We start from the raw sequence: 25,835 nt of genomic DNA, 5'->3' as shown, positions 1-25,835 counted from the left end.
CAACAGCTGATTTAAACCGCTAAATTTAGCTTTCACTGCCACCTCGTCTCCCTCCATGTTCTGCCTGCTGGTCACTGCTGTTTAATCTTTCAGTGCCATCATTTTCCTCCCGGGACGACCACACTAAGCCACGATTTTTTTCTTTTTCTGCTCCTCTTAAGTGTCTTTTAGGAGCGATTATACTAAGCTGGCTAACGGCGCTCAGCAGGAAGGGCTGACGACAGTCGCTGGTCTGGAGGAGTGTTGAGAGGACCGGCTGCGTTCGGTGACCTCAGACATCACCAACGGCCTGGCGGTTTATGAAAGCCCTCCTGCACTCATTCACACGTTCGCCTCCGATAACCTGCTGACGCACCTGACAGCCACCGAAAGAAAGTGGAGCAGATGGGCCGTGTGCTACAGGAAGCAGGGATTAAACACTTGGCCTCTGATGAGTCTGTACTCTTAGATGTGGCCAGGCAGACTACTATGTAGGCGAATGTCCAACCACCCTTCTCCCTTTCACTGTTAATTGGAAACAAGGTTTCCTGACTTCCTCTTGGCTTTGGATTTCTAGAAACCTGTGAATGGGACAGACTGAATGAAGAACTTGGTAAAGTAACTAAAGCTATTGTAGAAATGTAAATGCAACTAAGCATTCAAATGGATAATAAACAAACTGTATTTACTACCCTGCCTTCACCCACTGACAGCTGGGATCGGCTCCACGACTCTAAAACAGTATAAGCAGTTCGGATAATGGATGTATTTAGAATTTTTTTTATCTTATTATTCCCACATTACAACCAGCACTTGAATTGCACTGTATTGCATTAGCCAGGCACACGGTAATGCAGTTTCTGATAAGATAAAGGGCCCCTTTTAACTCCAAGTGAGAATTAAAACTACAAGAAGTCCATTTTGTCAGACTGCTCAGGCATCAACAGATTTACAGATTTCAAAAATTCAAATTACAGCTGTGAGACGGGAGGTTCAATGACTTGAGATCGTCGGCCCTCGTTTCCTGTCCTCCCTACACCTGCATGTGTGACGTCTGATGCTTCTACCTTAGTGTGTGTGTGTGTCACAGCAGCAGCGATTGTAATCTCAGCCCGTCAAATCCACTTAGTCATCGTGCACACCCACACACACACATGCGACCGCATGCAGTCACACTCCGGCTGTCAATCACAGCACACACACACTATAATACCAGCCTCTTCTAAAGGCTGCAGGAAATAGACCCAACGTAGGCAAGTTTATTTGTAGAGCACATTTCAACAAGCCCATTCAAAGTCAAAACATAATGCAGAAGAAAATATGATTTCAAAACAATTAAGAACATGTATTTAAAAAAAAAACATGAAAAATAGTCAAAAAGCAACAATTTGAATAAAAGTAAGAAAAATTGATATCCTTTAATCTGCTTCGTACTGTAATTACTGTCACTCAGGCTCCAGAAATCATTTTTTACTCGTAGATCATAAATGAAAACTTCAAAACATTTCATTTAACTCATTTATTATTTCATATATACATTGGAAAGACACAAAACGTTTTCAACACCACATGGAATTGTCCAGTGAATAACTGAGCAGCTTCACTGCGTCCGCTCTGGATGAAGCTGGACGCAGACATCGTGATGAGTCAACTTCCTCTGTGCTCATCACATCCAGCACAAAATGTTTCAAACAGACAAAAGAGCTTCTGTGTCTTCTGCTTCCAGAAGCCCCGGCGCTCGACGGCAGCTATTCCAGTAACACTTTCCTCCAGCTGAACTACATTTCTTCTGCTTCCAGCACCACGTACATCCCAGCAGTTACAAAAGCACACATACACAACGCATACATGGTCGTCAGTGTGAGCACAAATACACCAAAAAATAAAAGGCTGCGAGAGTCTTGGCAACAGCTGCCTAGCAGCGGAGACACTGAAGGAGCTTGTTGCTTGTTTGTTTCCTCTGCTTTGTTTCCATTGGAGCGTTATGTAACTTCAGGGCCGAGAGGAGGAGGAAAGAAAGAGCAGTATTTAACGTCTGCTGACACCCCTTGTTTCCACCCTACAGCCATCAATCCCCCCTCCCTTTCTAGTGCAGTCGTGTGTTTTCATAACCTTTGGAAAATGGCAGGTTGTGTCAAATACTTTTGTTGGTCCATCCCCAGATGATCTGGTTGTACAAGCCAGCCTGCTGCATGGACAGAGAGGCCTGTGTGAAAGGCTTCCTGTCACCGCGTTTACTTTGTTAGAACTACAAATGAAGAGCATCGAGAACCTCTGAACTCAGTTCACGCAAAGTCAGTGACGCACATGAATTATTGTGCACAGAGTCAGTGACCCGCAGCGACAATGTATACACACAGAGAGTCAGCGCTGCGCTGCTTCTGTGCATCACATGACAACCGATGTGCGTCTGAGAGGTCATTAGTGGAAATCCCCCACGAGACAATAACGATTTGCACCGAACGATTTGAGGACCGCGTGACGCTTTGAGATGACGTCACTGATTACTGTTCTCCTCAAGTCAGTCCTGTTGATGCTGCGATGATCTCATGGACCATCTCCATGCTGTCTTCTTAATCTACTGCACCTGTGAAACCTTTAATGATGATTAGGTTAGTTTTTAAAAAATATATTTGGTTGGACTCATTGCACGTCGTCACAACGCGGCTCAAGAGCGACAAACAAGAAGACAAACAAGTGTGCTGCTAACAAAAAGCTCTTTATTTTTGAACAGAAGTCAAACTAATTAAAGTGGCGGTATCAATGATGAGTAACCCGGCAGCTCCCGTTCTCTGAGGCCCGTGTGTTCGCCGTAGTGGTGTGCATGTGTGGCTGCGTGTCAGAGTGTACAAAGAAACAGATTCAAAAAGCATAAGTCAAAGCAACTGCGTCACGCCAGCGACACAACGGATCTCCCTCTCTCCCAGACGGCCAGGCTGCCAAACGCCAAAGGTCTTTGACGGCCCGGCCGCCCGGCTCAGGTGTGGCTCATCCAGGATGATGATGACGCTCTGATCAGCACCTGGAACAGAGCCAAAACAGTGACACCGAGGGATTTGGGGAGGAGGAAGAGGAGGGTCATCACAACGTGCTCTGAGATTTTCTCTCTATGATGGTATTAACAGAGTTTGCCAGTCTTTCACCACCTGTGCTGTGACGGCTTTTGTGTCGAACTCTGATTGCACCTTTTGATTGTATGGAAACGCCAAGGCTGTTTTTACAGACAGCTTTCCATTTGAAAGCAAAATCATTGACCTTACAAATGTGACTCAGTCTCACAGAAAGGCTTATGAAGGAACGCCAGTTAATGATAACAAGGTGCTAATGCGTTTGCTTATGAAACATTTGACCTGAAAAGACTTGCAAAGACTTGGTGCAGTCCAATCACAAGTGATGAAATATTGAAGTTCAGTCATAATTTGGAGTCATATTAAATGATTGCTTCTATATATTTCTAGCAGGGCTATAACACATTTGTCAGAATCCGTCTAATCAAACACGAGGCAGTTTCTCTTCAGTAACTATGTGTATTTCTCTACAGGTTGGTTAGTTTTATGAAACAGCCGTCTGGGTTTGCCCCCAATCGTTCTGTCTGACCCAGTTACATAAAACCAATGTGTTCATATCATAATAAAAGATAATGCTGAAAGGGTTGGCTGCCATGGATAAGGAGCCGGTGATATACAAAGTGAAACACGCAGGCTGGACTTCACACAATGTGAGAGAGAGAAGCCGCATTAAAGCGCATCAGGCCTGGTGACACGTCCTCGGGTGAAAAGAAGTGAGGTGTCGCAAAATCATTCTCCCAAAACCTTGTTCCACAATAAAAGCACCACACAAACAGAAAACTTGGCAGGTACAGTGGAAAGACATGAAAAGCTGCGTCTATTCAAACGGGTCTTGGACTGAAAGATGTTCTAGTAAACAGCAAATATGTTTTGTTTTTTCAACGCACTCTCAAAAACAATGAGATGGACACTGCCTTCAGGGAAAGGCTTCGTAAACACACATGTTCATGTCTTTCCCAACTGTATTGCAAATCATTTAAGAGTGTTCCACACACTCCAGTCCTAACTGATAACAACAAGGTTATCCTGCACAAGTGGCTCATGTAAGCTAACTGCATATAAATGACAAAAAACCAAGAAGTGCACTTGTTCTTTACCGATTGCTGAATAACAGCCGTAGTGTTTCTCTGCCTGTAATCTTATCAATACAAATATAGTGCTTACCTTTTGATTTGTGTGTTTTTTTTCTGAAAGCCAACAGGCGTTTGTTATCGAGCATGATACGCAACACGGATCTGTTTTTTTTTAATCTGACATTTCTCAACTCTTATCTGCTGTTGAGGCCCACAAGCTGCCTGCCGGTGACCCAACAAGCTTCTGGGAAAGGCCCCCCCCCCCCCTGGCTTTATGTAACTGATGACATCATACCACCGCACTGAGCACCAAAATCAAATATTTAACACAACGGATAATGCTCTCACTAAGTAAAGACCGACATCACTTTACGGTGAGCGGACCGAATAAAATATTTACGATCACCACACATTCAGTTTAACTAAAGCGCTCAGTGGTGATATTGTCTTAAATACTGATACCTTTGCTTTTATGTCACTATTGCAAGCAAGAAAGCATACTTACATTGGTTATGATAACACAGTAATAATGATCAATATCAACAACAACGGTACTGATTCAAAATGTTCTTTTAGGTGATCAAGAGCTATAATATCACTATTTTCACTGTTTTATCATTTGCATTTGCATTTATGCTGTTTCACACTTCATATACACTGATAACTGAGCTTTTTTCTTTTTCTGTTGAGAAACCCAACCGTGCTACAGTGTCGCGCTGTCTGTTGCATCGAGGTGAAAGTGATAAGGAAAAGCAACAGAGGGCAAGCAGATGAACAACACATGCCGACTAGCGCCTGAGCGCTATGAGCATACAACACACACATGAACCAGGACACAGGAAAGAGTGTGTACAGCTGTGGTGAAAAATGTCACTTGTGTAAACATGGCATACCTGTACAGGAAGGAGAAGGAGATCAGAACGTTTACATTTAGCCAAAACAGTTTCCGCTGCCCCAAAAATATATACAGATTAACCTATTAAGTTAAAAGAAAAAACCTATGAGCAAATAGTTTATATTTACACATCAAGCAACACCATATTTGCTAATATATTTGCTTACATATATATATTTATTTCTTATTTGTGTATATATCTGTTATCCCTGTTCCTGTTATTATTTCTTTAACTTTATTTTATCTGTGTGTTTAGTTTAGTTTATTTCATTGGATGTCTGTAAGTGTGAGATGCTGCTACTATGACAAAAAAATGTCTCCTTGGAGATTAACAAAGTACTTTTCATTCATTCATTCATTTCATTTAGAATAATGTTTCTGGTCAGCTAGCAAATCTAGTTTTTAGATCCTTCTTGCTGAAAATAGCCGCTGCTTTCTTCGGCTGAAAACAGCACTGAGAACGGTGAGATAGAAACAAAACAGCAGGAATTGCAGGCTGTAAAAGAATGAGTTGAAAAGGTGCTGGAACGCTCTGTAGCGCTGGGAGGAACTGCCAGGTGACACTTCTTTGTGGGTTCATCACCACAAGTGACCTCCTTCCACGTACAAGGTGTCATGTGATTCATTGTATAGACAAACGCCAGTAAACTGAATACACAATTGACAAAGAACAGGTAAAGAAGCAGAACGTCCTGTGGTACGTTTAGACTGACAGCAGCGATATGAGTGGGCTCAACATACCTGCTGAAGGCCTGGAGCAGCTGCGAGATCGCGGAGGACATTCTGTGCAAACAGACCAAGGCGTCCTGTGGTGGTGGAGGACCTCCCACCGGCCGAGCTCTCTGCATCGTGTGAGGGTCAAAGCCCAGAGCTTTGAACACTTCCAAGCTGAAGCATGACAGGAAAAAGATGACCTTACATGACATGAAATGGAATATAAAACCAAATAAACAACCTCCAAAGAGTTGTTTTTGCGCTATTTTTTTTTCTGATTTTGCTTTTTTTAATGACAATCTGCACACATCAGCCTCAAAATGTTCTCGACAGTATAATCATCCCAGCGGTGCATCAGTCAAATCCCTGCTACGCCCACCTTATGTTATACACATGAGACCAGATGTTCTCAAACAGGGCCCACACTTCCTGGTGAGAGACCTGAGCAGACGCGGGTTGTTTCTCTTCATCATTATCATTCATGACGACATCGCAGGCAGGAGGTTCCCACTACACACACAAGCACACAGACATGTATCTTTAAAATCCAAATAAAACGCTGTATAATATGAATATCCTGCAGTCTGAGTCATTATTGTTTTGCTGTTTTGACCTTGTTGTAGCTTGTAGCTTGTTGTAAATGAGCCTTACAGGTATACTATGCAACTTTGTATACACTCAAACAAAATAAATCCCTCTCAATCCTAATTTATGACCTTCTAGAAGTGTGTGGCAGTGTCTGTATCTGCAGAGCGCTGACCCAATGCCTGTGTTTTCTCTTTTTCTCTGTGCATTTTGCTGTGTTCGGGATGTTTCTTTGTGTACTAGTTGTGTAGCCTCCACGCATTTGCAAGCACCCACCCACGCAAGAGGAAGCAACGAAAATAGAGGAAATGGGAATACAGCGAGGCGGATGACCGTGAATCTGAGGTTGACTTTCACGTCGGCTGGGGTGTGTGATGCTGCCTGTGGTCAAGAAGATACGCACTTCTGGTGTTTTTGAACCGGGAAGGGGAGGGGCCAACTGTACATGATGTGTTCACAAATAGCACGCGACAATTCCTCCATTGTATGTCCTTAAAATTCAGCCTTTGTCACTTTTTAAGAAGCTGTAAAAGGTCTACACACATGACACATGCACGCTCACAGCCTGCTTAAGGGCGACGAGAGAATCGCATGCAGTACTTTTCCACTCCAAGATTTTTTTCTTAGCCTCACATACAGTTCATCCCTCCTTCCTTTCCTCCTCCTCCTCCTCCTCCTCCTCCTCCTCCTTCTCCTCCTCTTCCTCGCCCTACTTGCACAGTCCTGGCACAGAGCCAGGCTGTGTGGTACCAAGAAATGCAGCATCATGTTAGCGTATAAACACAGGGGGAAGAGCAAAACTCCATCGTCTTATTAATCAAAACTGTGCCGTTGTTGGAGCAGCCAACTCTACACATGTGGAGAGAGAGACTGAATGAGAGGCTCAGACCAACACACACACACATACACACACACACATCTGTAAGCGGAGTGTAGTCAGATTGAGGCATGAGGTCCAGGGTGCAAGAAGTGCTGCAGTGGACAAGTCAGCATCTTTCTGACACACATTCGAGTGTCCTGTTAAAGCAGATGACCTGGTTCTGCATGTAGTTCTGTTGGGTTCTAGCGCAGTGCAGGGCAGAGCACCAGTGGAGTAAGTGTTGTATCTGAAGGGATGACTCAGTATCTTTGTGCCGCTGTCCAGAGTGGCACGTTGGATATCGTTGCATTTCGATCTCTCTGGGATTTCAGCTTGGCGTGTGAACGTTTATGCTCTGAAGTAGTTCAAGTTCATTTCATTTGTTTCCCAAAATATATTGTTCCATTGAAATCTGCTCCAAGAAAACTGGCATCAAATGTATTTATATTGTAAGATGTATTAGTATTAGTTCATGGCAACACAGCTAAACTCATTTCTAACCATGCTTGCGTTATTTGTGTGAACAATGTGGTGAAGATTGTTCATTTTTTCACTCAGTTGCATATTAAGTTTGGTCACATTATTTACTCTAAAACTACAGCCTGAGTGGTTACATGTTTGGACTAAAGCTAAAACATGTGTTTTTATCACGTCTTAACTGCCTTTTATTGAACATTTCATTTTATTCCTTATGTATAGTGAATTGTTATGTTAAGGACGATGCCAGTCGTAGTTTCAACAATATTCAAGACAAAAAAAACAAGAGTATACTGGAAAAATACACTGTCCAGTCTGGGTATTTTTGGTGTGTTAAAACTGCTCAAATGTCACCTGCATTAAACACTTAAAACAGATGAAATAAAACATTCAAAGGCGGTGAAGAAGTGGCGAGGGCATGGATGGTATGTGCTGTTAACTATTACGCCATGATGGAAAATGGCTGGTAATTTCCTGTTTTGCTAAGAAAGTACACATTAGTCCCTGGCTCACCTTTCTCCTCTACAGAAAGGCCTGTTCTCTCCTGAACGTGTGGCCGGGCTGCTGTATAGCGCCTGCTCTGCATTGGTGATGGGAGGTGAGGGCTGACGTGGGGCGGCTTGGGACTCCTACTGTTTCGCAGAGGATGAAAGCCATGTCTGGGTTTTCCAATCTCTTCTTCCAAATCATTCTTGCTGAGGGCATTCACTCCACTCACGAGGGCCTTACTGCACAGGTTCTTATCATTACTAGAAAGAAAAGAGGACAACGTGTTTGTATCTGTCAAGTCTATACAGCAGTGATAACACAAACAACATTAGCATGCAGCTTTTTTATAATCAAGGTGTGGCCGCTAGCATCAAATTCAGAATCATCTGACCTGCAACTGTGCAACAATAATCAAATGTCTACTTTAATTTTGGAAAATGATCAGGGACAGCATTTGGAAATAGAGAAATAGGTCAGAAGGAAAAAGAAGGTAAAACAATACAATGGCCCAGTGTGCAAGCCAAACTAAACTCTCCATGCTCAGCACATCTATTCTCGCCCAATTATTCTGTCTGGCTCTCTCTCTCCTGAACTGGAACTATCTGGCTGGGGCCTACTCACAGTCACATGCATGTGCATTATCTGCAGACTCTACAGCAGCAGCAGCAGTATATGCCATAGGAGGGGGAGGGGCAACTCACGTGCACAGAATGACAGCACACTCTGGGTACAGACCCCGGTACTGCAGGCAGCACTGCAGCACCCTGTCATCGTTGACCTCGCCCTCCAGACCGTCTGGGGACAAGGAGGTGCAAAGAGAGAGAGGGGAAGGAAGTGGAAGAGGAAGACAAGAGTGACAGAGAAAAGCACGACTATTAAAAAGACATTCGGTCCAATAATAGTATGATAATCGTGCCACATGTGCGGCCACAGATGAAGAAATTCTCAAACACGCCATCAGGCAAATATCCCTTCCACTGTGTGATACATATTATGTGTGTAAATACATGTGTGTACAAATGTGTCTGTGTGTGTACATCCACACACACTGTCTAATACATGTGTAATTATATGCACACACATATGTACAAATGTGTATAAATGTGTTTACAAAATGTGTGTGGGACCATTTGTCAGATTATTTCATCATTTCAAGTGGTACTTAGACTCTCGGCCTCTCTCAGTCCTTGCTAGCATTTAGACATCTCTTGTATGAGGATGGGCGGGTGAAGCCTTGTGAAGCATTCAGGCTTTCTTCCTATTTGAACCGGAAAGGACTCAAAGCTTCGGGGCTTTTACTTTGAAGAAGAACAGCGACATCAGCTGGCAGAGAGGAGTGAAAGCAGCTGTTCAACAGTGTGGTTCAAACACTGAAACGCCTCAATGATTCTGCAGTAAAAGTTAATTAAAACTGTGTGTTCATTCACGGATTTGATGTTCAATTAAAACATTATCAGTGTTGCTTCTGTCGTTTTTTTTTTTACATTGCAGTAAACTAAGTGCTGGTGAATAATATGAAACGATGTGTTCATGATGGGATTCGATCCTTTCCACACAGAATGCAAAAGTTTATTTTAAGTGTACGTAACCCACCAGAAAAACATCGACAACAGAGTTCATTTTTGTGTATTATCAGGGCCCCAAAGGTTTATGCCAACAGATCTTCTTTCTGTGACACAATGTTTTAAATATTAAATATAATATATATAAAATATTTAGAAAAAGATCACATGAGAAAATGTTTCCGGAAAATATGACCATTTTGCATTGAAGTTCATCATTTTATTAGAAAATACGTTTTATTTGTCAAGTATTTCATTCACTTAGTAAGTAATGAGACAACTTATGTCATGATAGAGGATTCTGGCCGCAGCGCACAGCCCCAGTGCTGCTGTTTCCTCCAGTGACTTCCACACAAACAAACCATTTAATTGGGTTCATTTCCTATCACCCATAATTACAAATTCTACGCTGAAATAGTTTGGAAATCATTTCTACTCAAAAGATCAACAGAAGCAAATTATACATATAAGAAAAAGATAATAAGACTTCAAAACATTTAATTTGTTGTAAACATATAACTCATTTATTCCAAAATATATTGTGGTCATCAATAAATTACATTTCTATTTAAATGAAACACAAACTAGTAAAATCTGAAACATCACTGGGTTTCATTCTAGTCTCTATTGAAGCCGTGTTCCTGATTATTAGTGATTATGTGTGACAACCTAATAAATAATCATTTTGTTTCAGCGTCTCGTGGTTGTTGGACAGTCCGACGTGGCAATCTGTTTAAAACATGATGAGTTTGACAATAAGCTGAAAGGATAGTCTTACTTATTTGATTTGTTTTACAATTTTGCCGCACTTGAAGTTTATTACTGTATATGAAGTCTACAGTATTGTTTGTGACTATTGTATTCGATTAAACAGGAAGTACACCAGGAACTTCCACATTTTTTGGATTTTGTCCCATTGGATTGTGTTTGAAAGAATATATTAACGTTTTAGAAAATATGCTTATTGACTTTTCTGCTGGGTTAGATGAGAGCACCCTTAAAAGTCCCCTTTATGTCTGTAAGCTAAATACAAGACAGTTAGCTTAGCATGAAGACTGAAAACGAGTAAACAGCTTGACCGGCACCAAGAAAAAGCTCTTTTTTTTATGGGTCCGCCTTAATATTCAGTGGGCTGATGATAGTATTGTTGGTGTCTCAGCATGAAAGCATAAACATATTATTCCTTTAAGCCCAGTAAAACAAAGCTCATGCTCAAGTGGAACAATCATAAATAACGGGAACAGAGGGCCGAGAGGTAAACCTACAACTTCAGTCATTGTTGCATCATCACACATTCAATATGGTCCAAAAATATAAAAATGGATACATCAAACTATGTTTCCAAAGCAAATATCATCGTTTAAATAATAAAAATGAAAGCCACGATTTAACTGGAAACTTTTTTACAAGATAAAACAATATTTTATGTACAAATGTTTTTTTTAAAAGACTTAATGAACTGAAATATGATAAAGGGTGAAAAATGAGCGATCAATGCTCGACTGTGGAAAACAAGGTAAACAGTTCCAGTCATCGGAGGCACAGTGCAATCAGACATCCCTTCAAAATACCAGACTATAATTCAAGTAAACGATAGGAGTTTATTCTTGGCTGCAGACTCCCAGATTCTGATCCAATCAGGGCGCTGATGTGGGAAGGGGGACGTGTTGACCCGTGGTCCTGATACAACAATCCAAGGCCTCTTTAATCCCCATTAACTGGTTCCCTCCATTACTCAGCTTCTCCCTGGGAACACAAGCAAAGAGATGCGTTAGATACGAAGACGTAGTGAGCTTGACTAATTAAGTCGGCCATTAAGAGCCCAGCCATCTTGTTTCTGAAAGCGTGCGACATGAACACAAAGCCAGAGTTGGAACTCTCCGTTTGTCTTTTTGCTGTGGTTGACTTGAAGAGAGTGGGAAAAGAGTGTTTCACCTGTTTTAATGCACCAATATTTGAATTTAAATCACACACAATCATGATGAATCAGAGTAACTGAACTAAACTTTAACCTTGACTCTTGCTTAATAAATTCCGGTCTGATTTAGCAGACAAATAGAAGTCATAGTGTGACAGCACTCTGCTCTGGTTCAACGGTATATATGTATATCTACACTCGTCCTTCTTGTCTTCGTGTGTGTGTTTCTGTGCGTCTTACTTGTAGTCTGGTTGTGAGAAACAATCAAGAAAATCTTTGGCTGTGAATCTGGAATCCATATCAACAATCTGAAACACGATGCATATGAGAAACGGTGAGCTAAACATGACAAAGACCACTGCGGCGGAACAAGGTCAACATTACTTTAATAAATGGCAACCATCTAATGTTATACCAATAGCATGTGAAATGGTACCAACCTTATTCGAGTGGATGATGGCGAGCAGTTCCTGAGCTTCTTCTAAACCAGGAGCTGATGACAAGAATCTGAGATGGACAAAAAAATACACACATTATAGGGACAACTTGTTTCCCAGCTGAAGCTTGAAAAGGTTGTATATGTTCATCACCACAAGTGACCTCCTTCCACATACAAGGTGTCATGTGATTCATTGTATAGACAAACGCCAGTAAACTGAATACACAATTGACAAAGAACAGGTAAAGAAGCAGAACGTCCTGTGGTACGTTTAGACTGACAGCAGCGATATGAGTGGGCTCAACATACCTGCTGAAGGCCTGGAGCAGCTGCGAGATCGCGGAGGACATTCTGTGCAAACAGACCAAGGCGTCCTGTGGTGGTGGAGGACCTCCCACCGGCCGAGCTCTCTGCATCGTGTGAGGGTCAAAGCCCAGAGCTTGGACCACTTCCAAGCTGAAGCATGACAGGAAAAAGATGACCTTACATGACATGAAATGGAATATAAAACCAAATAAACAACCTCCAAAGAGTTGTTTTTGCGCTATTTTTTTCTAATTTTGCTGTTTTTAACGACAATCTGCACACATCAGCCTCAAAATGTTCTCGACAGTATAATCATCCCAGCGGTGCATCAGTCAAATCCCTGCTACGCCCACCTTATGTTATACACATGAGACCAGATGTTCTCAAACAGGGCCCACACTTCCTGGTGAGAGACCTGAGCAGACGCGGGTTGTTTCTCTTCATCATTATCATTCATGACGACATCGCAGGCAGGAGGTTCCCACTACACACACAAGCACACAGACATGTATCTTTAAAATCCAACAGTGTCAACAAAAAAAACCGGTGTAAAATATAAATATGTAAAACACAATTCAGGGGGTGCAGTATTGTAGAAAAGGAGTTAACTTCTTGAACAGATTGAGTGCAGAGCAACATCACATTTGATTGACGTGACCTGCGGTTGTAGCTTGTTGTAAATGTTGTCCATTATAGAGACGGCGCTGGGAACAAGTCTTGAACTTTTCCAAAACTCCTTCACAAGCTCCTTAGCTTCTTGGACAGCGGCTGAGGTAGAGCTACAGTTTGCTGTGTACCCTGAGGAGACACATGATGAATAGATATCAGCCATCAGACGTGTGCCAATCGATGCACATGAAGGTAGATATACATTCAGCTGCCAGATGTTTTGGATGTTTTTGTAATTAGATTGAGTCATAAGGTCCAGGGCAAGAAGTGCTGATGCAGATAAAGTTCAGATCCATATCAGCCCTTCCCCCTTCATCCACCCACATACCTGAGTTAAAGAATTCAATGAGGTTTAAAACAGTTTGCAGATTTCTTCGTGGGACAATGTGCCCAAAGACAGCGATCCAGTGCTTTTTCAAACACTGCAAGACATCCTGAAGAGTCCAAGGCGGTTTTAGGTAAACTATCTGTTAACGGAAGAAACAACACACGGACAATTGCTCAAATTCTAAATATTGCAGTGTTCAAAATGACAGTCAATCTGGCCAATCTAGACGGTTGAATAGCGCACAAGAGGATATTTGTCGCATATTTTTCACCGAAAACATATAAATGTGATCTAAAATTAACCAAATAAGCGCCTTTGATCCCTTCATGAATACCAGATATTTGTTATCAATGTTTAAAATGCATTTAGAAAAAGTAATTCAAATATAGTCTAAAAGATAACGTGAAATTCCAATTCACAATTTTACCTCCAGCCACAGGTCTTCGTAAGCGGCCTTCATCTCCACCTCCAACACATCGGACAGCACTTCTCGCAGGCAGTCCTCTAGTTCAGAAACGCTGCTGGGGCTCCATTTTGTCTTCTCTTCGTCCTCTCTTGTGCTCAGTTGCTTGTTATCTGTGTAACAAACTGTGTATGGGTGGATACAAAAAATATTTCCATAATACAGCACAGCGGCTATTTTTTTTTTACTAAAGTTTCTCTGCATATATTTGCAGCAGGAGAGCAAGCTGGAGCGTATGGCAGCACAAAACACACACGAGGTAATATGGCAGCTGTTATGGGGCAAATACACTGTCCAGTCTGGGTATTTTTGGTTTGTTAAAACTATTCAAATGTCACCTGCATTAAACACTTAATACAGATGGACTTGAAGTGAGGCAAATGAAACATTTAAAAGGCGGTGAAGAAGTTGCGAGGGCATGGATGGTATGTGCTGTTAACTATTACGCCATGATGGAAAATGGCTGGTAATTTCCTGTTTTGCTAAAAAAGTACACATTAATCCCTGGCTCACCTTTCTCCTCTACAGAAAGGCCTGTTCTCTCCTGAACGTGTGGCCGGGCTGCTGTATAGCGCCTGCTCCGCATTGGTGATGGGAGGTGAGGGCTGACGTGGGGCGGCTTGGGACTCCTACTGTTTCGCAGAGGATGAAAGCCATGTCTGGGTTTTCCAATCTCTTCTTCCAAATCATTCTTGCTGAGGGCATTCACTCCACTCACGAGGGCCTTACTGCACAGGTTCTTATCATTACTAGAAAGAAAAGAGGACAACGTGTTTGTATCTGTCAAGTCTATACAGCAGTGATAACACAAACAACATTAGGATGCAACTTTTTTTTCAATCAAGGTGTGGCCGCTAGCATCAAATTCAGAATCATCTGACCTGTAACTGTGCAACAATAATCGAATGTCTGCCCACTAATTTCTACTTTAATTTTGCAAAATGATCAGGGACAGCATTTGGAAATAGAGAAATAGGTCAGAAGGAAAAAGAAGGTAAAACAATACAATGGCCCACTGTGCAAGCCAAACTAAACTCTCCATGCTCAGCACATCTATTCTCGCCCAATTATTCTGTCTGGCTCTCTCTCTCCTGAACTGGAACTATCTGGCTGGGGCCTACTCACAGTCACATGCATGTGCATTATCTGCAGAGGACAGAGGCTGCAGTCGAATAATCCTTTTTGGTTAGGATGGTTCCTCGCTGAGTGAAATGACCCGGAAGTATCTAAGTGGTCTAAGTGCTGGTGGAATTCTCTAAATGTAAAGGAAAGTAGCTTCAATGCTTCCTTACTTCACTTTCATATTCCTTTTTTCATCTCTAGTCCAACCTCGTTAATAAAGTATTTTATGAACCGGGTCGTTCATGTCGTCTGCATAAAGCAACACTACAAGAAGATGGACGAAGTATAAGATTCAAAACATTCACTAACATCCGCCTGCCCTTGAGTCATAACTTTGTCGCTTAGTGAAAGTGGAGTGGAATCCTCTAAACACCGCGGTTGTCGTTTCCTTCCCATCTTTCCTTGACGTTTTCCACAGAGGTCAAGGAAAAGTGTTTTTTGGACTATTCGACTCCAGCCACAGACTCTACAGCAGCAGCAGTGTATGCCATGGGGGGGAGGGGCAACTCACGTGCACAGAATGAGCGCACACTCCGGGTACAGACCCTGGTACTGCAGGCAGCACTGCAGCACCCTGTCATCATTGTTCTCAGCATTCAGACCGTCTGAGGACAAGGAGGTACAAAGAAAGAGGGGAAGGGAGTGGAAGAGAAAGACAAGAGTGACGGAGAAAAGCATGACAGTCAGTTAAAAAGACATGTTGAATTCAGTACAATGATAAGACCACGAGATGGAGATTCCAAGTCTATGTCAAAGGGTAAATAGTAAACAATGTATCTGCTAAATCTCCTTCATCACATCTCTTTTTGAGGAGAACCTTACACCCCTGTTGAAATAATCTATTGTTTGATTAATATAATATACAGCTAAGACGTGGGTACCTTATGCACGGGTGAAACCTTCCCTTGAGATTCACAATATGTACGCCTTGATGATAAATTAGTATTTGTGTAAGTGTTCAGTTAAATGTCAGAAAAAAAAGTACTCATGGGACACGAGGCTGCAATACACACCTCAAACACTGTAGCATGCTCAATAGCATACTTCGACACACACATACAGGACTTTCTGTCTACATGTCTTACTACTTTCAATGCACAGCAAATTCCCACATTTGTCTTAAATAAACACTCACTGCTGCTCTCAACGGCCTGCTGCATCGACTGCCCCCACAGGTGAGGTCCCCGATTCTTCAAAGAGTTGTAAATGTACGAGATGGCGGGCGTCGCCAGGTGCGCCACAGAACCGGACATGCCTCTCCCTCTTTTCAGGGAATCCAGCTCCTGAAGCACCACCCAGGGGATCAGCACTACAGGGGCTTAGAGAAGATGTGGGGAGACAGTATTGATTCCACATTAGATATAAGATAATATATTTTGCATCATTATATAACTTATGAAATAACCATAAATCATGATACAAGAAAAATCAAGTATTAAAATCATCCTAAACACCTCTAAGGCCGTGAGAGCTGATCTCCTTCAGGTAATCCAGGTGACTGAGGAGAATGTTGGTGTCCAACACAAGGATTAGGTCTTGCTGAGGGGGTTGCTCACCTGTAAAAATTCATTTATATTAAAATAGTTTGTCAAAAGTTAACAACAGAATTAAATTAAAGATAATGATTTTTTCCCCCATAAGTAGAATGTTGTGATTACGTTTTTCAGTGACATCCTGTTTTACACAGGATTAACATTTGACAATACATTCCACAGAGAGTTTAAATTTAAAACTTATGATGAGTACACACAAAATATTAAACGCCTCTCAATTTAACAATAAAACGCACATTGTGTGTCTGCAGCGCCCTCTTCTGGAGGGTCTATGTCCATACAGGTGAGTTCCCCATAGATCTGCAGAACGTTCACCTCCAATCGCTTCTCAGAGCGGGCAAGGTGAAGCTCTTCAACCACTTGCGTCTACAAGAAAAACACATTTTGGAAGAAATAAAAAATACAAATACTCCCTTTTCCATTAAGAAATATTTTAACAACATGACGCGGATGTAATTTCAATACACCAGCTGACAAAATGAAGTAGAAAAATGTACGTGTGAAAAAAAAAAAGCCAAGTTAAGCAATCAATGTAAAACAAACTTAAATAAATAATACGTTTTTAATTACCTGGTCATGCCACGGCTCAGTGAGTGTATGGGATGTAACTGGGAGTAGGCTTATCTTATCTTGTCCTTCAGGTGAAGAACTCGGTGTAGCATCAAAACAGCAGGGCGCTTGTCGGACGCTCTCCTGCACGGCTTTGCTTCCTGACCGCCTCGAGTCGAGATTAGCACCATTATTGTCACAGGTGCAATCTACTGGTCTTGGTTGAACCTTTTTTGGTATCTTAAACGGAAGATGCACACGTGGTGCATGGCTGCATATTTGTTGCTGAACAGATGATGACTCGACTGTCTTACATGACATCAATGGCACATTCCCTGAGATTGTCTCCACATTCTCCACCACATTTGAGCTACTAACTGTCTGCTTCGATGAAGTGGAGGAATCCTCTGTAGTCAAGAAAGTTTTTGCCTCTGTGCACAGCCTCCTTTTGGCCTGATTCTCTTGGGGCCTTTTGCACATCTTCTTGAGCAGTTCTCTTTTCTTCTCCAAAGAAGAACGCTGAGAGAGAGAGGAGGCCTTGCTTGAATCTCTGGTCTTGACATTTCTCGTCCTTGGTGGTTTTGTAGCTCTGCATTTTTTCTTCAATACACCTTGTCTCTGTTCTTTCTGTTCAGCAGAAACCAAACTGGGACTCATTCGCTGTTTTTTTGATTTGGGTGTCCGACGATGGGAAGATGTTTTATCTTTGCTGCTTTTAAATGTCTTCTCTGTCTTCTCAGGAACTGTACCTGCATTGTTTGATGGTTTTGAAGGTCCCCATTGCACAGTCTTACCTCTGCCTGAAATTTTACATTTTTCTTGTTTATAAACAGGTTTCGGGTCTGTCACTTGTGTTTCTAACCGTCTGTAGAGAGCACTTTTGACGTGGCGGGTACTTTTGGGAACATTATGAACGGAACATAAAGCACAATTTTCTGGTTTTGCTGCACAGCTAGATGTAGAAGAACAGAAGAAAAATCACATTCAGAGATAATAAACAAACATATTAATTAAGTGAATGATATTCAAAGACATAATATCAACATAAATGTGTTGTTGAAAGTCACGTAAACTGTATCTAACCTCTCCTTCACATCTTGCTTCCTTTTGCCACTTCTGTATTTCTCAGTAACATCTTGCTTCTTGGATGACTGAAAACATGGAGCAAAACATTACAATTATTTCACTCACCAGAAAACTATTCAAAAACACCTTCTTACCTTTTCATCTTCTTCCCTTGAGGATGAAGACTTCTTGCACGACGACTTCTCACACTTTTCTGGTTTTGCTGCGCTGCTACATGTAGAAGAACAGAAGAAATATCACATTCAGAGATAATAAACAAACATATTAATTAAGTGAATGATATTCAACAAGATAATATCAACGTTGATGTGTTGTTTAAAGTCAAGTAAACTGTATCTAACCTCTCATTTACGTCTTGTTTACTCTCGCCACTTTTGTAATCCTCAGTAACATCTTGCTCCTTGGATGACTGAAAAAAACATTGCATTTCTTTTGCTCACCAGAAAACTATTCTGAAACAATTTTGATGAATTGTTAATTAGTTTGAATCATAAATGCCAAATATTTATGTATGTAATATATGTCTATTTCTTATTCGGGAAACTGTGATGGCTATTTTTTTGCAATTATCTTCTGGTATTTTAGAGACAAAATGAAAAATTACAAACATGATTTTGAGATTCATTGAGAAAGAACTTATTTTTTTTTAAACTTCCAGACCTACTGCCTGCAGTTAGTGTATCCTCTGTTCCTACACAGCCCAGAGCAACCAACCACTCCTGAATACCTTCTTTTACCTCATCATCTTCTTCATGTGAGGATGAAGACTTCTTCCGCTTTCTCTTTTTTGATTTTCTAGACATTTTCCTACGAATGTAATTGTGAAAAGCAGGTCGTCAATGCATCAGCCTTGCACAATACACACATAGAAATGCAGAATTAAACGTATCTTAATGAGGGACTGCAAATATTGAAATGAAAATACCCCTTGATAATAGGGAGACCTGATTAAATGCTCTGTCACTGGTTGGACCCAGTTTGTGGAGCTGTGACGTGTAACGTGAGCAAAGTCAATAAAATCAACACAAATCAGTTGCTTACTACGTTATCCTACATGAAGAACAAACCCTGGCTAACACTGTGCAGTGACACAAACATTACGAGCTGACATCTTCAGTTTGTGGTCAAGTGTATACTGGACTCATATCTAATGTAAAACTACAAGACAGTGAGTATTGTTTTGATCGTTTAGAGCCGACTGTTCGAAACCCAACACACACACACACACACACACACACACACACACACACACACACACACACACACACACACACACACACACACACACACACACACACACACACACACACGCTGAAGTCAACGTTGAATGTTACCGTTAACTTCACTAACGCTCGTTTAACTTGACGCGAACTGATAAAAATAAATTACAGACCCGCGAGAGAACTGTCTTCTTTGGTGTCTGGAAAGTTGTGGTACACGAATTAAGTGGCATAAAGGCTGTCTATTAGGAACAAATGTGTCATACACAGCCAAGTAAACGACACTAATCTGACAGTTTCCCTTCAACTACTGCTGTACTTCCGCATGTTTCTTCTTCTACGACTATTTAATCGTTCTTCTTCTACCACTATTTCTTCTTCTGGTGCGACTTTACCGCCACCGACTGGACTGGAGTGGAAATCGTTGATCTGGTGGAAAATACCGACTCGTTGGTGTTGTTTTTGACTTTGTGTTATTAAATCACTGTCAGCTATTTCTTTTTTTTATTATAGTTCGTTTTAACAATGTTTTTATTTTAGTTTTTTACTCTATATTGGCTCTATGGCACTGGAGTTTTTGAATTAAAATGCATCATCATCAGTATATGGCATGAGGTCAGCTGAGCAGGTTATCGTGACCTCTGGACACAAACACTCACAGTGGGAAAACACATCGAATAGTTTTTCACTCACCTTTGTATTATTATTTATTAAATAGTTATCTTTTACAGCATTACAGCCAGATAAATATACAGCAATTCAACAGAAGCGTGGAATGGAAATTAACAATCTCCTTTAGAGAAAACAAACGCGATGTCTTTAAGTATTTATTAAACAGAAAACTTGGAATAATTCAATTGAATGGACAGAGCTCTTCACAGATGGTTCAGAGATCTGACCCAGAAAAATAGGTCAACATGAGTTTTATACATCTACAATTATTGTTGAAAACTTTCCCCCCTCTTCCCTCCTTACTCCTCCTCGCAACGTTCTCCTTCTTCCAATTAGACAGGCTTTGGTGCCTGTCTGGAAGATATCGTTCAGCTGCAGCCCTGGGAGACAAGAGAGAGATACACAAAGGCAAAACAAATCCAAAAGAAACAAACAATAAAAAGATATATTCTGTTATTGTCCCACGTCGATAGCACCCATGTGACAAGGTCAAGATGAACTGAACTCTGCTTTTCAGAGTTCAGTTCATTCACATTCAGAAAACACTATGATACATTTCCACCTCAAAGGGCAGCTTGGAGTTTAGATTCAGTCTTTTAACAAGAAACATACAAGTAACATGCAAGTAATGTGCTTCAGGAGTTTGACTGTCTTGTATTGTTGAACTACATTATTACCAAAAGTCACAATATAAATGTTCACATGTTCGCTTGATCTGCTGCACACTGACTCAGTTACACACATTATTATGTGAAGAAACTGTCTATCCGTCAGCAAAAACCTCACTGTTTACATCATTCATCGCATTCTATTGAGTCACGTGAGGCTAATAATATCGGAGCATTTTTATTTTGATGAGTTTCAGAATTTGAAATTTCTGAAACCTTAGATTTATGTATGTCCCTTATGAAGCCAATACTGAAACAACACTAGCTTTAATATGCCACATAGTGACACTGTAGCTCCATTTAGAAACCCTGCGTTCCTTTGCTCTTGATATAGCTCATGGACTGCATTCACAGTGAGCTACCTTTGGGTGCCCGGCCCACGGCTTGAGAAACAGTTCTGTTGAAGACGGAGACCAGACGACTAACAGATGAACAATGAGTACTACCAGCTGCAGAAAAGAATATCTGACCACTTCAATAATCTCGGACAGGAATACAAACATGTACAAATTGTGACAGAAACAGTTAAATGCATTCAGTAGATGACACAGGTTGGATTAGATCAGTGACATGTTAAACACATAACGATTATATTATATATAAGTGGAAACAGCTCGTCTGTTTTGTAGTTCAGACGGTTAATTCTTCTGGGTTTAGTTGTGATAAGATGTGTTTATGTGGTGAGTCGTGATGAAGTCCAGGAGTCTGATGTCAAACAGACCAGTTTGTAAGATTTCATCATCACAGGGTGACACACAGCTTCCCTCATTACACAAATCATAAAACTCAAGCTTCTTTGTTAACGTGAACAGCTATTTCACAAATGGAAATCATTCCTTATGTTATTGGGGAATAAGAAGAGACGGAACAATCCTATCACCCACCCAAACACAAACACACACACAAACCGACTCACACTTGACAAAACCAGCAGGCTGCATGGCTGAAGACACAATTTTAGAAGAGTCCAAAGTGCAGCAGCCCTAATACATTTGAATATCAGCCCGAATCACTATTTATACTCACAAATAGGCTACAGAATTAAAATATGAGAAATTCAACCACATCACAGTCTGTTTAGATGTACGGCATTGCAATAGTTAAAAGTTTAACAATGATAATGCTAACTAACTTTCAACTGGTTTTATCAGCTTGTAGCTATATTATATAAAATAAGTTTAGTGTTGAAAAAATAAAACAAGGTCAATGTATTAAACTTGAGATTTCCAGCTCTGTTTTTCCAGCTTGATTATTGGACTAAACACAATCATTCCCGTCTTCACTTTAATATATAGACAGGTTGCTGAAAGAATAGGAAAGCAGGCATTGATTTTAACAGGTGTGAAGCCAAGCTCGGACCTGCTGGCGAGCAGTAGACATTTGATAAAGTCATGGTGAAAATCAAGTGAAGAAAAATAATAGTTTCCAGATCTTTTTTAGATCGTTGAGACTGATTAAGAGCTGAGATTCTGGCACATTTGTGTTCCTTTGTCATCCTGCTATTCAGTTTGTCTGTCTCTATATTCATATTTGTCTCTCTTTCCATGACATTGAAAGACATTTGGCTTTAATCAGTGAACAGATTTGGACAGATGGAGAATGCTTCTGTTGTGTGTGTGTGTGTGTGTGTGTGTGTGTGTGTGTGTGTGTGTGTGTGTGAAACAGTATGAGTATGTGTTGAGGGAGTGTCTTTGCTCCACTATTGGTTTATTCAGAAACCTGAGCAGGGTGTTTTATGAAATTGTGCAAATATTATTTTGTTCATTTAAATAATGGCCAACTACCGTGTGTGTATGTGTGTGACGTGGGTGTGTTTGTCAGTGTGATTGTGAGTGTGAGTTTGTGGGTGTGGGGAAAGAGAGAGAGAGAGAAAGAGTAGGTGTGTGTGCAAGAATCGATTTTATGTATTCTGACTTAAGGACTGCTAGTTCCTTTGAGGTCAAGCGCACGCGCATGACGCACACACACACACACACACACACACACACACACACACACACACACACACACACACACACACACACACACACACACACACACACACAGCTGGCTGGTTCAAGCTTCTTGGATCTCTTTGCAAATCTTTGAGATTTGCTTTCATTAAAACATGCTACCTAAACGATTTACATTGGGCTGCAGGAAATTGTAGTTTTTTAAAAACTTTTTTCTAAATTAAAAGTTTAAAATTCAAAAAAGATATTAATTGAGCCAATAATGGTTGGACATCACTTGTCTTGACCACTATAATAAATGCAATTTCTTCTGTATGAGGACAAAATTAAGTTGAGTTTAAACTACGGGGCCAAAACAGTCCCGCCAGTCATAAATAGTTAGACATTTCCATTTCCCCTGAATCAAAACGTAGGTGATTCTTCCTACATCTTAGGCCAACAGAGATGACTCCTCTGCTGGGTTGCATGTTTATATAAAGAAATAGGTCCTTCAACCATGTGTCCTCAACATCTTGACTTGGCCCTGGATCTAATAAACCCCACTTGGCTCTGCAGTTGCTGTTGAAAGTGGTGACTAACACACTGACTGGCTCTGTGACAGACACCTAACTCCACAAACGCTTCAGGTCTCTCTGCCATAAATAAATGCTCTGTAATTAGTCTGTTTTCATAATTACCAGAGAGAATTCCCAGACTATAAAGGAGAGTTTGTTGTTCAGAATAGTAATCGTAGTATAGTGTTAATAGGCCCAGAACAATAGCCTGCCATGCAAACCATTTGGCTATAAATGCCTTCTCCTGCTTTATTGCACTGCATCTACTCATGTTGAATCTATTATTAGCAGCTATTTTAATTTTCAAGAAAGTAGTCCTTATATTTCATTGAGTAGATGGTTGATATATGTGAATCAGTTTGTTTGTGATGATGATGTTGATGGTGGAAGTAAAGATGGTACTGATCGCCGTGTGGATGATAAAGGTGAAAAGTGAGGTGATGGGGATGAAAATAATGATGCAATGACAATTACCTTGATAATGACAATAATGAAAATGATGACGATGATGATGATGATGATAAATAATCAGTATTAGTGAAACAAGAGATAATAAGATAATGTTTATATTATCTTAATTAACTGGTATGCAGCGTTATCATTGCTACTGTCATGGGGATAATGAATTCATAATTATGAAGACGAAGATAAAACGTGAGTCAAGTCATGAAAGTGGGACTGAAAGCATGAACAATACCAAGTTTAGAAACTGAAGCAGCTAAATTGAACTCGGCCATCTTAATGTAATTGTTTACACCTGCACTTTTTATACAGTCACTTGCCAAAACAAGACATATGTCTCCTTCTGCTATAAGATGCTGATCAGCTGACCAACAAGAGCCAGTTGCATAATGCACCTGCGATGATGAGGAGGAAGGTGACAGTGATGCGTGATGGCTGCGAGGACACTGTTGGCATGCAGGATGAGGACAATGTGCACAGGAAGAGTGAGTGAGAGAGTGGGGAAGAAGGGGGGAGAGGTGGGAGGGGAGGGGGAGTGAATGAGAGAGTGAGGGAGTGGTGAAGTGTAGTGACTCGCTCGATAAGCACCAAAGATGCAATGGAAAATAAACAAGTAATGGACATGTAAAAAAGTGAATCTGATGATGATGATGATGATGATGATAATTATCATGTTATGAGCTGCATTTATGGGGGTGTTTCAGTGATGATGATGATGATGATGATGTATAGACTAATTGGAGGTGTGTGAATCAAATCGAGGCTGGGAGGAAGTTGATAAAGATATGTAAGTAAAACAGATTCGTTTAAAAGTTCAGTAAAACATTGCACTTGTGCCGGCGGTGGGAGTGTCCGCGAGGAGGGCAAAGCCGCTCCGCGAGCTGCTCGCGCGCAGACGGGAGCGGCGCGCGGGGATGTTTTCATTCGGAGCCTAAAGGGTCGCGAGAGCAGGACGCTGACGAGCGCGGACGCGAGGACGACAGACAGTCTGCCGTGTAACTTGCGCGCTTCTTTGAATCCGTATCTCCTTTTCGGGGCCGTAATGTCAGTCCGTCGGGCCGCCTTCGTGCTCCTCTGCGCGGTGCTGGCGGCGACTCGCGCTCGCAGGAGTTCACCGGAGCACGAGGACGTCCAGGAGAAAATCAGCAGCGCGAGATGCACGTCCAGGTGCCTCACGCTGCACATGACTCAGCTGACGACCGCCTTCAGACACCTCCAGGTACCTGCGACCTCGTTGAACTCGTGTTTATTTATCAAATGTTATTTAGCACTCAGAGCTCATTGAAAAGTTACTCTGGAAAGTGAGTGAACTGTAATCCTCAAACAGGAAAACGAGGCTGCGTTTGTTTTTCCCTAATTAGTTTCTTCAGGTGCATTACTGATATTGTTTACACGACACTTGCTTTCACTACAGGTGTTGTTGACAGCATACAGTTTGTTGCACATCTCCTTTAGTATTATTCCGGATAGTTAAATGGGGTCAGTATATATCGTTTGTTTCATCTTGCATTAAGCAATTTTATGATTTGAACTGATATGTTTGCTTCAATGTTCAAACCTACCTCCCTGAAATATTCAACAGGGGGATGTTGAGGGGTGACATTCACAGAAATTGGGACAATCTTGAATCAATCAGATGAAGTCAAATTGATAGGCTAAACATATCTGAAGGATTACAACTACTTTCTCATAATGTGCTGACGTGATGACAGTGAAGCAGAAGCTCCGGTGCATAAATGGATGAATCTGCTCCCAGTGAGGCGTGCAGCCACAGACATTGACATTAACTTTAAATTGGGTGATGAAACTTGATCAAAACATTGAGACATTACAAAAATAATCATATTTAGTTGGTCCAACTGATGGTGCTATACCTCCATCAAAATATTTAAAATATTCTTTCCTTTATAGGGCTCACAGAATGAATGAATGACCACTTATATGGTGCAGATATTTAAAATATGCTCACTTTCTCTCTTACCAGAAGAAACTGTGGGATCTCGCCTAAAACAATGCGCTGTGTCCAACACAGTTTTCATAAGTAATGTTTGAAGAACTCTTGATGTGGCGCAGCCTGAAGTTACCTCGTGTCAGCACTCAGAGGGCCAATGATACCCTGAAGAAATGTAGGTTACTGGTTTATAGTCGATGACAAAATTACTCATCCCAGTGA

At 41.2% G+C, this 25,835-nt stretch overlaps 2 protein-coding genes across 6 annotated transcripts in view; one reads left to right on the top strand and one right to left on the bottom strand.

The window, feature by feature from the left end:
• Window positions 1-11,282: 11,282 nt before the first annotated feature.
• swt1 (SWT1 RNA endoribonuclease homolog) lies at window positions 11,283-19,700 on the bottom strand. 5 transcript variants are annotated; one of them, XM_068589995.1, is made up of 19 exons: window positions 19,528-19,700; window positions 18,872-18,941; window positions 18,476-18,543; window positions 18,269-18,344; window positions 18,132-18,199; window positions 17,070-18,000; window positions 16,736-16,865; window positions 16,401-16,502; window positions 16,082-16,264; window positions 15,458-15,551; window positions 14,338-14,573; window positions 13,789-13,949; window positions 13,362-13,500; window positions 13,023-13,162; window positions 12,718-12,848; window positions 12,368-12,514; window positions 12,060-12,126; window positions 11,860-11,927; window positions 11,283-11,447 (listed from the first exon to the last, which is right to left on the bottom strand). In XM_068589995.1, the coding sequence occupies exons 2-19, from the start codon at window positions 18,935-18,937 to the stop codon at window positions 11,339-11,341; spliced, it is 2,916 nt and encodes a 971-aa protein (XP_068446096.1). In that variant the 5' UTR covers window positions 18,938-18,941; window positions 19,528-19,700; the 3' UTR covers window positions 11,283-11,338. The 5 variants fall into 5 exon arrangements, with proteins under 5 accessions (XP_068446096.1, XP_068446098.1, XP_068446097.1 ...); XM_068589997.1 differs by having other exon boundaries at window positions 13,789-13,937; XM_068589996.1 differs by having other exon boundaries at window positions 18,476-18,545; window positions 18,877-18,941.
• A 4,906-nt stretch (window positions 19,701-24,606) lies between these two features.
• anos1b (anosmin 1b) overlaps window positions 24,607-25,835 on the top strand; it is a 35,481-nt gene continuing 34,252 nt past the window's right edge. Inside the window, exon 1 of the mRNA XM_068589879.1 lies at window positions 24,607-24,881. Within this exon, the coding sequence (XP_068445980.1) occupies window positions 24,705-24,881 (177 nt within the window). The 5' untranslated portion in view covers window positions 24,607-24,704. The remainder of the gene's footprint in view (window positions 24,882-25,835) is intronic.

This window comes from Clinocottus analis, unplaced genomic scaffold, assembly GCF_023055335.1.
Source record: "Clinocottus analis isolate CAN_PGR_092001 unplaced genomic scaffold, fCliAna1.0.p SCAF_23, whole genome shotgun sequence".
Lineage (NCBI taxonomy): Eukaryota > Metazoa > Chordata > Actinopteri > Perciformes > Cottidae > Clinocottus > Clinocottus analis.
Note: the sequence above shows the minus strand (reverse complement) of the source record. Positions and strands in the feature narration are given on the sequence as shown.